Genomic DNA, 15,859 nt, shown 5'->3' with positions numbered 1-15,859 from the left:
TGAGACTTAGCAATATCGGCTTCAACTCCTCCATTTTACAAAAGTACTCCTCAAATTTAACAATGTGGTTCTTTGTTGCATGGATTATATGACCAACCAATGCAACAATCACAAAGATTCCAACCGAGGTGGTTATTGTTGACCATGGGCTAGCAAGGTTCTCATTAGATCTGCATTCAAGATACTTCCAGTCCTTATAAATAGTTGAACATATAAGAAAATAACATTTGTGGATAAAATCCTACTGGCTAATCAAGACCATCACACAAAGACAAATAATTCCAAAAAAATTAATTAACAAATAAATTTAGTTTGTGAAAAAACCACCTACAATGCATCACATGCCTCGAGAATGGGTCTCCAAAATCAAGACCATTGACATGAGGCATGGTATTGTCTGTAACTTGAGGACTACACATTATCAATGGATGTGAACTGTTGATAATATCATATACATTAATCCATGTGGAGTTGGAGGGTGTGTCATCCCAACATCATGGGTCACGTTAAAAAGTTTACCAGGCATTAAAAAATAATAATCATATATACATTAACCACAATCCCCTAATTACCAACAAGTTGGCACAATAAGTTCTCAACAAATGACTCTACATCGAACACTCCTCTGAGGTACCTGGTTGAGATTTGTGGCCCTAACATTTCATGTTTAGTATAAGAACATGGGCAAACAACAAAGATGGGGAAATTTAGATAGCACACATGAGCCGTCAAGCAAGATGACATACACCTACTACAAGCTGCATGCCATTCCAACATCCACTGTTGTTTAAATATTTAATGCTAATCTTCCTTCATGAGATATAAATAATATGTTTGGAAAAAAAAATAGATAAAACTACCAAGAAAATTGGAGCAACCAACTCCAATCAAAAAAATAGCAAGAAAATCAGTTTAATGAAGAAATCAATAGAAACCTTAAGATAAAACTTCATGCACGATTTTCGAAAAACAAATTAATTAGAAAAAATGAGATGAAAACATAAATCTCCACCTTGTAAGGCACGGAGTAACAAAAGTGTTCTCCCAAGGTAACTGGTGAAAAAATCAAAGGCAACCCATATTCTTTTAATGTTAAATAAGACCACATTTATGATACCCATTCATGATTACATTTATTGTTGAATTCGCTCTATTATTGGTCAAAATAATAAGGCCACATTTATGACTACCCCATAGACTATTGTTTCTTCGTTATAATTCAAGGAAATTATTTATCCAAGATATTTTAGAGATCAATCTATGCAATCGTTTCGGATATCGTTTCTCACAGATTCTCTTGTATGTTCACAAAATCTAGCCATTTGGCAATCTTATTTCGTGCTCTGTCATACTCTGCCAAAGGTGGGTTCCAAATATTTGGAAACGAAAACCAAATGAATCGCCGGCACAGCCGTCGATCACTGTACAAGTGTTGCAATCGGGGAGCCGGCCTACAATATTTTTTATAGCGAACAGATTGCAAACATAAGCAACCCTGTAATAGAATCAAAAACCTATAGTCTTCGAATGGGACTTCGACTGTTTTTTTTGTTTAACGTTATGTATACTATATAGGTCAAAACTCAGTATAATTCTGTAAATTGAGTTGGCATCGAACTTTATTGAAACACGAAACATAGGCCGGCAATTCAATAGCACCTCGAAGTTTCAGTTCCGGATGATGGCAGCCGCCATAAAAAACATTTGGATCTTGTCATCGAGTGAATTTAATGATCTCCACGGGATTCCACATCCTTAACTCTACTAAATCATAGGCGAGCAATGATAAATTGTTTAATATTTTAGAAAATCTCAACATCGGATTTAACTAATGCTTTCCAACCGTTTATGGTAAGCATATATTTGTTCCCCCATGAAAATGAACAATATGTGCCGTCTTTACCAAATACAGAATTCTTACAGCCAATAAATCACAATCCACCTCGTTTCTCAGTACCAAAGAATATGCGATTAAAGGAAATATAATTCACGATCGTTAAAATCTAGAATTCGACATTAAATATACTGTAGGAGCAACTTCAAAATGTGCTGTTTGTAATCTCCAGTCTCCAAATTGAAACCCGAGAAGAAGAAGAAGAAGAAGGAAATAATGGGCAGCTTACGTGGCTTACAGTATGCTCTAAGTTTCCACAGCCGATCTTCCCCGTCAACAATATACCCTACAACAGACGCCCACCCGGAGCGCGAGTCCCAGGACACCCATCTCTTAGCAGATCTCCAGCGGTTACATGAATTCGGGAACTATCTGAGCGCCGGCTGGCTACAGAAGGCGCTGGAAATGTGCCTGTCAATGCACAGAGAGGTCCAGCAGATTTTTCCCCAAATCCGGCAGGCCGTCCAGAGGCAGAATTCAAAGTGGATGGACGAAACCCTAGATGACACGGTGAAGCTCCTGGACGTATGCAACGCACTCCGGGAATACATGAGAGACATCAAACAGTACCAGGAAAAACTTCACCTTGTGATTCATATGCTCAATGGCCCAATTGGCCCCTGGCAGCTGGGCAGGGCCCGGATTGCTCTCGGCAGTTTATGTGAGTTGCCGGCCAAAGCGACGGAGCCGCCACAAAACAAATCTCGGCTGGAGAATTGCAGCTCCGTATTGCGGCGCATGGGCGGAAAATTGGCGGCTCCCTGTGCAGGCGGTGAGTTAGTTGAACCAATTCATGCGGCCATGGATCTCACTGTCTTCGTATGTGACCTTCTGTTGGTGGCCCTTTCATTCAGATCGAGGCGCTCCCTTCCTCTGCCCTGTTCCGGGCACTCCACCTGGGGCGGCGCTCTTCAAGCCCTTCAGCTTAAAGTGAAGGAAGAGGTGGATAAGCGTAGAAACAAAGGGATCGTCTGTGTTTTGCTGGACGAGCTTTTTGCCGTCGAGTCAGCTTCACAGAGTGTGAATGATCTGCTGAAGAGGTTCTTAAACAGCAAGTCTGTCCCGCTTAAGGAAGCGCAGGATTTGGAATTGAGGCAGTCGGTTGTGTGTTTAAAGAATTGTGTCGCAGAATTGGAAGATGGGATGGCTTTCATTGAAAGCCAGATTAATGAACTGTTTGAAGTTATCATAGGCGGCCGGATGGCTCTGTTGGATGCTCTCACTTATTCGTAGCATTAAAAAACAGAGATATTTTTTTGCTTTGGCTTTTAGAATTGATTGTATAATTTGGATTGCTCTGTGACCCATCAGAACTAAAGAAACATAAAATTAGATTGGCGTGTAGATTTGATTGTATAATTTGGATCACTGTGTGACCCATCAGAACTAAAGAAATAGAAAATTAGATTGTTGCAGACCCAAGAATGGTGAAGTGAGGGTAGAGGTGATAGGTGAGAGGACCAAAATGATATCTGCCTTGCCAAATCTCGCCTCTAGCAATTGAATAGACAAAGAAAAGAGGACAATTCAATCAAGGCACAATTTTTGCAAGATTCGAAGGGCATGCTTTTTCAGGTCCATTTTGCAGGTCGGCAAGATTATTGTTGACTTCCCTTATGTTGAATTTCACATTAATATTCATTTCAAATATCTATGCAATATACAGTGTCTTTTTTTTTTTCTTTAATGAAATTACGGTTGTTATAGAACAGATAGAGCTTATATATATACAAAACCACTGCAATTAATGATGGATTTACCAATCTTATCTATTGATAACAATGCCATCGTATTGCTGCAAGAGTTCCCTCTAAATTTATTTTGAAGAGATCACTATCCATTCCACTACCATTTGTTACAATCAAGATCACATTTTAACTCTTAATAAAGACCAATTGATTTGAACTGCTAGATGCATGTCAAATTTTTCTCAAATTTGAAAATGGTTACAAATATTTTTGTTGTCACTGTCGAAAGCCTCTCAGCTTAATCATATGCAATAAACATCATGGACTATGGAAATCTAATGAGTATGGGCGTGTACATCAAGATGGTGAACAAAAAAGTCATCAATAGAAAAAAAAAAAAATCACCTAAAACGGACGAAATGCGTGTGTGTTTTTGATAAATTCAAAAACCGCATTCATGTTGAGGTTTGAAAAAGTTGAGCCAAAACACATACGGGTTCTTTGAATTAAAAATGCGTACATGTTATTTAAAATAAAAACATATGCGCTTTTATGAAGAAAAAATGTGCACGCATTATAACGCATACATCTTATGGTTAGCATGCAAAACACATATGCATTTTGCTTACATTAAGCTAGAAAAGAAACATGGCCTTAGATGCTTATTCCTTTGGCCTTCCCTTATTTTCTTTAACTAGGATATATACATAAAATATAACATTTAAATATAAGTTATATTTTGTTTGTCTTTTATTTTTCTTATACTTTAAGTTATATTTTTTTATTTTATGTATATATTGGCAAGATGTTTGAGACTGGTTTCAAATCTCTAAGAGTCATCATGCAGATTCTAGATTTTAGGAGATCTTATAATTTTTCATACTTAGTCAAATTTTACTAATCAGTGAGCTTATATCATCATTCTCTTGCTCTCTCTCTATCTCACACTCTTTGTATCCCCCAAGCTCTAGACCTATATGTTTTCTTATCTCTCTCCTTCTCCTCCCTCTCTATCTCTCTAGCTCACTCTCTCCTCTCTCCCCAAGCTCTAGATCTTATAATTTCTTAGACAGACAAATTTCTCTCTCTCTCTCTCTCTCTCTCTCTCTCTCTCTCTCTCTCTCTCTCTATATATATATATATATATATCTTCTCTCCCTCTCCCTACATACATCCCCTCCCTCCCTACCTCTACTTCTCCATACACCTCTCCATATCTCTCTCTCCCTTTCTCTTTGTCCCACCCTCCCATAATCTGTCTCTACTTATCTCACTTTAACCCTTTCCCTCTCTACTTAGGGTATGTGCAGGATCATGGTGTGCCAAAACAGGGCCTTAAGTGGCAATGAAATTTCAGAAAATCAGAGTTATGCAACTTGACATGAAAATTTGAATAAGTTGTCAACATTATTTTTAAAATATGTAAGAAGAGAATTTATAGAAAATTGAATGTAGTTTATAAGCTACTAGTTTTTTTTTGGAAAAAAAAATCCAATTTGATGTAAATTCCAAATTTCAATGCAATGGTATTAAAATTTCAGGAAAAAGATAAGAAGTAGGCGTATGTCTGACCACCCTAATCACAATAAAATCATAATATTTTTTATAGTATTTATAATATAGGTATAAGACTCATGTTCGGATGTGACCCATATTATTTTATAATTTTTTATAAAGTAAATAATTATTTATGAATTTTTTACTACAACTTTTCAGAAATTCAGAAACTCGTACGTCTGACCACCTTGACTTGGTCAAAACCTTATAAAATTTAATTTTTTTTAATTTTTCCCTATAGTAGACGAAGCATAGGATGTGACGCATGTTTCGGATTCAAAAAATGTTATACTGGGGTATGTGCAGGATTATGGTGTGCCAAAACAGGCCCTTAAGTGGAAATGAAATTTCAAAAAAACAGAGTTATGCAACTTGACATGAAAAATTGAATAAATTATGAACATTATTTTTAAAATATGTAAGAATAGAATCTATAGAAAATTGAATGTATTTTTTAAGCTACTAGTTATTTTTTGAAAAAAAAAAATCCAATTTGATGAAAATTTCAAATTTCAATGCAGTAGTACAAAAATTTCAGGAAAAAGATAAGAAGTAGGTGTATGCCTGACCACCCTAATTATAATTTTTTTTTATAAGATTTATAATATAAGTATTAGACTCATGTCCGAATGTGTCACATATTTTTTTATAATTTTTTATAAAGTAAATAATTATTTATGAATTTTTTACTACAACTTTTTTCAGAAATTCAGAAACTCCTACGTCTAACCACCTTAACTTGGTCAAAACCTTATGAAATTCAATTTTTTTTTTATTTTTCCCTATAGTAGACGAAGCATAGGATGTGACGCATGTTTCAGATTCAAAAAATGTTATGCGGTTTGAAAGTTATGAGTATTTTTCAATCAGTTTATCAATCAGGACTTTTGTCATAATTCAATTAGAAAAAAAATAATTATTATTTATTAAAGTCGAAATAAGACAAGCCTTATATTGTTGGAAAGCTGAGAACGTCCTTAAAAAACCCTTTTCGTTTTATTAATTTTGGCTATAAAAAAAGTCATCAACCACCAGTGTAAAGTCTAGAAAATCAAAGAATATTGAAAAACACGTTTTTTCAGTTGACTTTCCAGGCTTATTGTAATAACCCACCATAATAAACTCAACAAAATTGAGTATTTTTCTTTTGCTTTTTTTTCTTTTTTTTTTGTGTTTATTTTAATCATTATGTTTTATTCAATTGCATACTCTGGGCATCCATCCATTAGGATTAGGCATTCATCCATCTGGGATGAGCATCTAACCATACGGATTAGGCAATTGTCCATATGGGACATAAGATTCCATCTATCCAATACAGGATAGGCATCTACCCATACGGGGTAGGCATCTATCCAAACGAGATAGGAGATGCTCTGGCCAGAGACTTAGACTCATCGGGACCATTCGAGTCCTAAGCCACTCACTAAGTACTACACTCTTCTAACAGAAGTGCACCAAGGTTGCCGTCCTTAGGAGTAATTTAAATAATACAAGCTTGAATTCCGCCTCGGAATTTGGTTTAAAGCCTCGGGAAGTCAAGCGAATCCATACGGGATTCCTTCCGAGTATGCATTGAATTTCTTTTTCCAATTTAATTATCTTATCTTTCAAATAAGATTCTTACTCAACCAAGCCTAGACCCCACCCACGAACGCCTGAGTACGAGGGACAACTTCGTCCCAAGACTACCTACATACCTACTTTGGCACGGGATCAAGGCGTAAAGTATGTAGTTCTATTTTCTATTCTATGGTTTGATGTAAACTGATTTGTGGGTACGCAACCCTTTCTAGGGTCAATGTCCCAGACAGTTTCTCTACGGTTGCTACCCACGATGGTAGCGCTAAAGCAAAGGCTCAAGATGGCCTATTGCTTGTGGCCTAAAACAACTAGATCCTAACACCTATCATGAGCGTCACCCTTGACCAAATTGTCAATCACCAATATCTCTTCAAGATAAAAAAAGAAATCAATTTCATAAAAGCATTTAACTTAACCATCCCTAAAAGGGGGTTTACTATGGTTTATCTCAACAGATGTGAAATCATTTAAAAGTTATCTTATTAGATTATCGATCCAAGGGGGATTACCTGCCCCTTGGATTTTTAACTTCCAAGTGTCCCTTATTACTCCCCGACGATTTATAGGGAGGATGCCACAGACGTCGTTGATGCAGCTTTATTAGGCGTTAAGTGCAGTAGTTCAACACGACGGCATTACCCGTAAGTGTGACCCAGAGGCACCATATATACCGAACGCTGCTAGTTTTGGTTTTCCAACTTCCTTTGTTTAGTTTCTAACTTATAATAACATCATGTTGAAAAATAATTATGAACTTAGACATTGCAAAGCCAAATTAATTGAAATAACTATGGAATAAAAAGAACCATAACTAGAATTATTTGTTCAAAAACTTGAATATAATTTGCATAATAATGAAAGTTAGGTAACTTGTATACCAACAATTAAATGTATAATTTGCATGAAGATGGAAACACCAATAATTGAATCAACGTAAGATATATGCATGAAGCGAAGGTAAGGTAAGTTGTACGCGAGAATGCCACTTATAAAATCACTAACCCCAACATAGAATTTATCTTATGTCATTTAATTGCTAAGTGGATCTTAAGAGGACCTAAGTATTAATTAATATAAATTTGTAAAACTAGTCATAAATTTTAAAAATTACTTAAGTTTAAAAATTTATTAACTAAAATTTATTTACATATATAAAAGGAGAAATTTTAATTAAACTAAAATTTTAAATATATATAAAAAGGAATTTCAAAAAAATGAGTAACATTGCCATCGAACTAAGCTCGATTGGCATGCATGAGGGTTAATGGAAGTGGGACCCCATGGTCCCCTCCACTAACCTGCGGCCACTACCGCAGCAGTGACCGCAGGCTAGTGGAGGGTATCGTAACGGTACCACTCCCCCTGCGGAGTACTATCTCCGTCCTCCACCTGCGAATGGGTACGCACAGGCCCTTTTTCGTGCAGTGCGACATCAATCACTTCACATTTATTAGTACAAAATGCATTAAGATTTGTAATGCTAATACTATATATAAATATTATATTTTTATGTCTAAAGTTCCCAGTTTAATTTTATTTAAAACCAGAATATGAGAGGTAAAGTATTAATGTGAACAATAAGAATTTACTTATAGTAGCAAATACCTAGAGAGTAGTAATAAACCAGAATACAAAAATGAAGCAATATGGATTTACATATTGGAGCGATTAACACAGAGAGTAGAATTTAACTAGAGTACAAAAATGAAAGCAATAAGGAATTACATATTGGAGCGATTAACACAGAGAGTAAAACTAAACTAGAATACAAAAAAGAAGCAATATGGATTTGCATATTGGAATAATTAATACAGAGAGTAAAACTAAACCAGAATACAAAAAAATGAAGCAATATGGATTTGCATATTGGGATAATTAATACAGAGAGTAAAACTAAACCAGAATAAAAAATGAAGCAATATGGATTTGCATATTGGAATAATTAATACAGAGAGTTATTCACAGAGGGACTCATTCCTTGGTTTTTTTTCAACTGTTATTTTCCAGAGAGGAGTAGATAACCAAACTCGAACAAATGAGAATATTGCAGAAAATTATTCATAACGAATTCTATCCTTTCTTTCAACAGTTTTTCGTAGAAAATATATAACCAGATAATGGAAAATATGTATAGAATCAAATGAGAAACATAGAGAAATATCCACTGTGAGATCTATGAGATTCAAATTTTTATTTGAAAACCAGAGAGATGAATTAGAGGGAGAAATAAAAATTGATCTAATCTAGTTCTCAACAAGAATTGAAAAAATTTGATTTAGTTGAAACAAATTGATCTAATCTAATTTGCAGCAAGAATAAGATGCATGATAAAGTAAAACTAAATTGAAAGAACTTGGATGCTTGGAATTGATGTAGAATCCCTATGAATCCTTTAATTAGTCTCCCTTGACCCTTCAAACTTGAAAGAAGTTCTCCAAAGCAATCTTAGTTATTTTCAAAAATGAAATATGACTACAAAAGAAAAATTTACTTGAGAGAAGAATTTCTTTATGGAATAACCAACTCCCATTTTTGAAAACTTGCATATCATTTATAAGAAAAATCCCTCTATTCCACTACCTAAAATTTTAATTAAAAAAAAGAGATTCTTTCCCAATTTTGGACTTCATGCAAAATTGATTAGACTTAGTGGGAGGAGTTGCATGCAAGGTGGTGGAGAATCCTCTAGAAGCTTCTTATTCTTCCTACAACATGTGCCATAATTGGATGAGGAAAACTAAATAATTAATTAAGAAAAATGTATATTTTCCATGTGTGTGTTTGTGAGTTTTATTATTTTATCCTTTTATGATATTCATTCAATCATTTAAATAGTTTATCCAAAAAATATAATAGAGTTTGCATTTTAAATCCAAAAGTGATAAAGGAGGGTTGTGACACTTGTCACTTCCAAGCCAAATCCCAAAGCAAACCCAAACCAAAATATGGAGGGAAAAAATTATATTTTAAAATCGGATATCCAATTTTTGAAAAAATAAAAAAATATATTTTAGTAAATTGGGCATAACTTTTGTGTTTTATATCAAAATTTTGATTTTTTATAGGCGTTGGAAAGGTAATTAAGAGCTCTATGATATGGAATAGGTATATTTTCAATTATTTGTTTTAAAAAATAATTATAATTCATTTAAATTCATCCTTCATTTTTAAAACATAAAAAACTCATGACTTTTTCATATGATTTCCCTATTGCATGAATTTTTGTAACAATCATCTCAAAATAAACTAAATAAGTAATTAATTAATAATAGAAAATTTATGAATTTTATTAAGTTTGATAAATTTTGATAAACCATGTTATCTATGTTTGTTCCTTTCTCCACCTCTCTCTGCTAAACCTATCACTCCACCTATTTGTTTCTTCCTCCCTCTCTTTTGTCCATATTTATACATCTCTCTCTAGACCTATATCTCTAACTATCAATGAATACCTCATTAAATCTCTCAAGCTCTACAAGGTGCTTATATTTCTACCTCTTCATAATTTCCTCCTCTATGTCACTCTCTCTTCCCTAAGATCTAGACTAGTCTCTCTGCATTTCCTTCTCATCTCTAGCAACAAAATTCAGAGGGGATAAGGAGAGGCGTAGGGAAGTATCAAAAAAAGGAGAGGGGGAGATAGGTGAGAAGGAGAGATTAATTGGGGGGAAGAGAGAGTGTGAGAGAGAGAGAGCTATAGGTAATTAGGTGGAAGGTGAAGAGAGAGAGGTAGGGGGTGATTGGGGTGAAGAGAGAATGAGAGGGAGAGTTTGAGATTATTAGGGGGTAGGAGGAGAGGGGGAGAGGGGAGAGTATCAACAAAGAGAGAAGAGAGATGGGGACAGAGGTGAAGAGATACATAGAGAGTAATTAGGGGGTGGGTAGAGGGGAAGAGGGAAGTATCTATAAACCCATAGGAGGAGAGAGGTGATCGAGGGTAATTGAGGAAAAGAAATAATGTGAGAGAGAATATGATGTCCTAAAGGGTCATATGGCATCTCATGAACCTTTAGGACACCATATGACACCTTAGGACACCATATGATGTTGTTATAAGTCTTATGGTGTCCTAAGGGGTCATATGGTGTTCTATGAGCCTTTAGGACACCATATGGTGTTATTAGGGGTCGTATGGTGTGTTAAGGGGTCATATGGTATCCTAAGACCCCTTAGGACACCATATGACCCCTTAGGTATTGTTAGGGGTCATATTGTGTCCGAACGGGTCATATGGTGTCGTTGGGGGTTGTATGGTGTGCTAAGGGGTCATATTATGTCCTAAAGGGTCACAAGACATCATATGACACCTTAGACACCATATGATCCTTTAGGTTTTTTCAGGGCTCATACTATGTCCTAAGAGGTCATATGGTGTCCCATGACCCTTTAGGACACCATATGACCCCTTAGGACATCATATGGTGTCGTTATGGGTCTTATGGTGTCCTAAGGGGTCATATGGTGTTCTATAACCCCTTAGGACACCATATGACCCCTTAGGACATTATATGACCCCTTAGGATACCATACGATACCTTGGGACACCATATGGTGTCACTAGGAGTCGTATGGTGTCCTAAGGGGTTATATAGTATCTTATGAACCCTTAGGACACTATATGACCCATTAGGTATCATTAGGGGTCTTATTGTGTCCTAATGGGTCATATGGTGTCGTATGACCCCTTAGGACACCATATGCTTGGAGACTATATGGTGCTATGGGTTGTATGGTGTCCTATGACACCTTAGGACACCATATGACCCCTTAGGATACCATTTGGTGTTGTTATATGTCGTATGGTGTACTATGACCCCTTAGGTGTTATTAAGGTTTATTTTATGTCCTAAGGGGTCGTATTGTGTCCTAAGGGGTCATACGGTATCCTATGACCCCTTAGGACACAATATGACGTCGTTAGGGGTCATATTATGTCCTAAGGGGTCATATTGTGTCTTATGACCCCTTAGAACACTACATGGTGTCGTTATGGGTCGTATGGTGTTCTAAGGGGTCATATGGTGTTCTATGACCCCTTAGGACACCATTTTTATGTTGTTATGGGTTGTATGGTCTCCTAAGGGGTCATATGGTGTCCTATGACACCTTAGGACACCATATAGTTTTATTATGCATTGTATGGTTTCCTAAGGGGTCATATGGTGTTCTATGACCCCTTAGGATACGATATGGTGTCATTGAGGGTCGTATGGTGTGCTAAGGGGTCATATGGTGTCCTATGACCCTTTATAACACCATATGACCCCTTAGGTATCGTTAGGCATCATTTTGTGTCGTTAGGGGTCATATAATGTCCTATGACCCCTTAGGACACAATATGACCCCTTAGGTGTTTTTAGGGGTCATATTATATCCTAACAAGTCATATAGTGTCCTACGACCCCTTAGGACACCATATGGTGTCGTTTGGGATTGTATGGTGTGCTAAGGGGTCATATTGTGTCCTAAAGATTCCTAGGACATCATATAACCTCTCAGGACACCATATGACCCCTTAGATATCGTTAGGGGTCATATTGTGTCCTAAGGGGTCATATGGTGTCTCATGACACCATATGACCCCTTAGGACACCATATCATGTCGTTATGGGTCTTCTTGTGTTCTAAGGGGTCATATAGTTTAATATGACCCCTTAGGATATCATATGACGCCTTAGGACACCATATGGTGTCGTACAGGATCGTATGGTGTTCTAAGAGGTCATATGGTGTTCTATGGGGTCATATGGTTTTGTATGACCCCTTAGGACACTATATAACGTTGTTAGGGGTCATATTATGTCCTAAAGGGTCATATTATGTCTTATGACCCCTTAGGACACCACATGGTGTCGTTATGGGTTGTATGGTGTTCTAAGGTGTCATATGGTGTTCTATGACCCTCTAGGACATCATATTATGTTGTTATGGGTTGTATGGTCTCCTAAGGGGTCATATAGTGTCCTATGACCCCTTAGGACGCCATATGGTGTAATTATGCATCATATGGTGTCCTAAGGGGTCATATGGTGTTATATGACCCCTTAGGACACCATATGATCCCTTACGACACCATATGGTGTCGTTAGGGGTTGTATGTAGTGCTAAGGGGTCATATTGTATGACCCCTTAGCACACAATATGACCCCTTAGTACACCATACAGTGTCCTTAAGGGTCATATGGTGTCCTATGACCCCTTAGGTGTTGTTAGAGGTCATATTATGTCCTAACAGGTTATATGGTGTCCTACAACCCCTTAGGACACCATATGGTGTCGTTAGGGGTTGTATGGTGTGCTAAGGGGTCATATTGTGTTCTAAAGGTTCCTAGGACATCATATAACCCCTTAGGACACCATATGATCCCTTAGGTATCGTTAGGGGTCATATTGTGTCCTAAGGAGTTATATGGTGTCTCATGACACCATATGACCCCTTAGGACACCATATCGTGTGGTTATGGGTCTTCTTGTGTTCTAAGGGGTCATATGGTGTTATATGACCTGTTAGGATACCATATGACCCCTTAGGAAACCATATGGTGTCGTAAAGGGTGGTATGGTGTCGCAAGGGGTCGTATGGTGTCCTAAGGGGTCATATGGTGTCCTATGACCCCTTAGGACACTATATGACGTTGTTAGGGGTCATATTATGTCCTAAGGGGTAATATTGTGTCTTATGACCCCTTAAGACACCACATGTTGTCGTTATGGGTTGTATGGTGTTCTAAGGGGTCATATGGTGTTCTATTACCCTCTAAGACACCATATTATGTTGTTATGGGTTGTATAGTCCTCTAAGGGGTCATATGGTGTCCTATGACCCCTTAGGACACCATATAGTGTCATTATGCATCGTATGGTGTCCTATGACCCCTATGGTGTTCTATGACCCCTTAGGACACCATCTGACTCCTTAGGACACCATATAGTGTCATTATGGGTCATATGGTGTGCTAAGGGGTTAAATGGTGTCCTATGACCCCTTAAGACACCACATGGTGTCGTTATGGGTCGTATGGTGTTCTAAGGGGTCATATGGTGTTCTATGACCCTCTAAGACACCAGATTATGTTGTTATGGGTTGTATGGTCCTCTAAGAGGTCATAGGGTGTCCTATGACCCCTTAGGACACCATATAGTGTCATTATGCATCGTATGGTATCCTAAGGGGTCATATGGTGTTATATGACCCCTTAAGACACCATATGACTCCTTACTACACCATATGGTGTCATTAGGGATCATATGGTGTGCTAAGGGGTCAAATGGTGTCCTATGACCCCTTAGAACACCATATGACCCCTTAGGTATTGTTAGGTGTCATTTTGTGTCGTTAGGGGTCATATGGTGTCCTATGACCCCTTAGGACACAATATGGCCCCTTAAGACACCATATAGTGTCATTAGGGGTCATATGGTGTCCTATGACCCCTTACGACACAATATGACCCCTTAGGTGTTGTTAGGGGTCATATTGTGTCCTAATGGGTCATATGGTGTCCTACAACCCCTTAGGACACCATATGGTGTCGTTAAGGGTTGTATGGTGTGCTAAGGGGTCATATTGTGTCCTAAAGGTTCCTAGGACATCATATAACCCCTTAGGACACCATATGACCCCTTTGGTATCGTTAGGGGTCATATTATGTCCTAAGGGGTCATATGGTGTCTCCTAACACCATACGACCCCTTAGGAAACCATATCATGTTTTATGGGTCTTCTTGTCTTATAAGGGGTCATATGGTGTTATATGACCCCTTAGGATACGATATGACCCCTTGGGTGTTGTTAGGGGTCATATTGTGTCCTAACGGGTTATATGGTGCCCGACGACCCCTTAAGACACCATATGGTGTCATTAGGGGTTGTATGGTGTGCTAAGGGTTCATATTGTGTCCTAAAGGTTCCTAGGACATCATATAACCCCTTAGGACACCATATGACCCCTTAGGTATCGTTAGGGGTCATATTGTTTCCTAAGGGGTCATATGGTGTCTCATGACACCATATGACCCCTTAGGACACCATATCATGTCGTTATGGGTCTTCTTGTGTTCTAAGGGGTCATATGGTGTTATATGACCCCTTAGGATACCATATGATCCCTTAGGACACCATATGGTGTCATATGGTGTCCTATGACCCAATGGGACACTATATGACATCGTTAGGGGTCATATTATGTCCTAAGGGGTAATATTGTGTCTTATGACCCCTTAAGACACTAGATGGTGTCGTTATGAGTCGTCTAGTGTTCTAAGGGGTCATATGGTGTTCTATGACCCTCTAGGAACCATATTATGTTGTTATGGGTCATATGGTGTCCTATGACCCCTTAGAACACCATATAGTATCAGTATGCATTGTATGGTGTCCTAAGGGGTCATATGGTGTTCTATGACCCCTTAGGACACTATATGGTGTCATTAGGGGTCGTATGGTGTGCTAAGGGGTCATATGGTGTCCTATGACCCCTTAGGACACCATATGACCCCTTAGGTATCATTAGGTGTCATTTTGTGTCGTTATAGGTCATATGGTCTCCTATGAACCCTTAGGACACAATATGACCCCTTAAGACACCATATAGTGTTGTTAGGGGTCACATGGTGTCCTATGACCCCTTAGGACACACTATGACCCCTTAGGTGTTGTTAGGGGTCATATTTTGTCCTAACGGGTCATATGGTGTCCTACGACCCCTTAGGATACCATATGGTGTCATCAGCAGTTGTATGGTGTGCTAAGGGGTCATATTATGTCCTAAAGGTTCCTAAGACATCATATAACCCCTTAGGACACCATATGACCCCTTAGGTATCGTTAGGGGTCATATTGTGTCCCAAGGGGTCATATGGTGTCTCCTGACACCATATGACCCCTAAGGACACCATATCATGTCGTTATGGGTCTTCTTGTGTTATAAGGGGTCATATGGTGTTATATGACCCCTTAAGACACCATATGGTGTTGTAAGGGATCGTATGGTGTTATAAGGGGTCATATGGTGTCCTATGACCCCTTATGACACTATATGACCACTCAGGTGTCTTCATGGGTCGTATTGTGTCCTAATTGATCATATGACATTCTTTGACCCCTTAAGACACCATATGACCCCTTGGGGCACTA

The 15,859-nt window shown here is 37.8% G+C and overlaps 1 protein-coding gene across 1 annotated transcript; it reads left to right on the top strand.

The window, feature by feature from the left end:
• Window positions 1-1,659: 1,659 nt before the first annotated feature.
• Window positions 1,660-3,505, top strand: LOC131052062 (protein BPS1, chloroplastic). Its single transcript, XM_057986642.2, has one exon. It carries the CDS (start codon window positions 2,111-2,113, stop codon window positions 3,125-3,127), a length of 1,017 nt encoding a protein of 338 aa, XP_057842625.2. The 5' UTR covers window positions 1,660-2,110; the 3' UTR covers window positions 3,128-3,505.
• The last annotated feature ends 12,354 nt before the right edge of the window (window positions 3,506-15,859 follow it).

This window comes from Cryptomeria japonica, chromosome 3 (genome assembly GCF_030272615.1).
Source record: "Cryptomeria japonica chromosome 3, Sugi_1.0, whole genome shotgun sequence".
NCBI lineage: Eukaryota > Viridiplantae > Streptophyta > Pinopsida > Cupressales > Cupressaceae > Cryptomeria > Cryptomeria japonica.
The sequence above is the reverse complement of the archived record's forward strand: the minus strand, read 5'-3'. Positions and strand labels throughout refer to the sequence as shown.

Bases quoted from the DNA above. Each gene is read 5' to 3' on its own strand.
- LOC131052062 (XM_057986642.2), top strand. From the start codon at position 2,111: ATGGGCAGCTTACGTGGCTTACAGTATGCTCTAAGTTTCCACAGCCGA.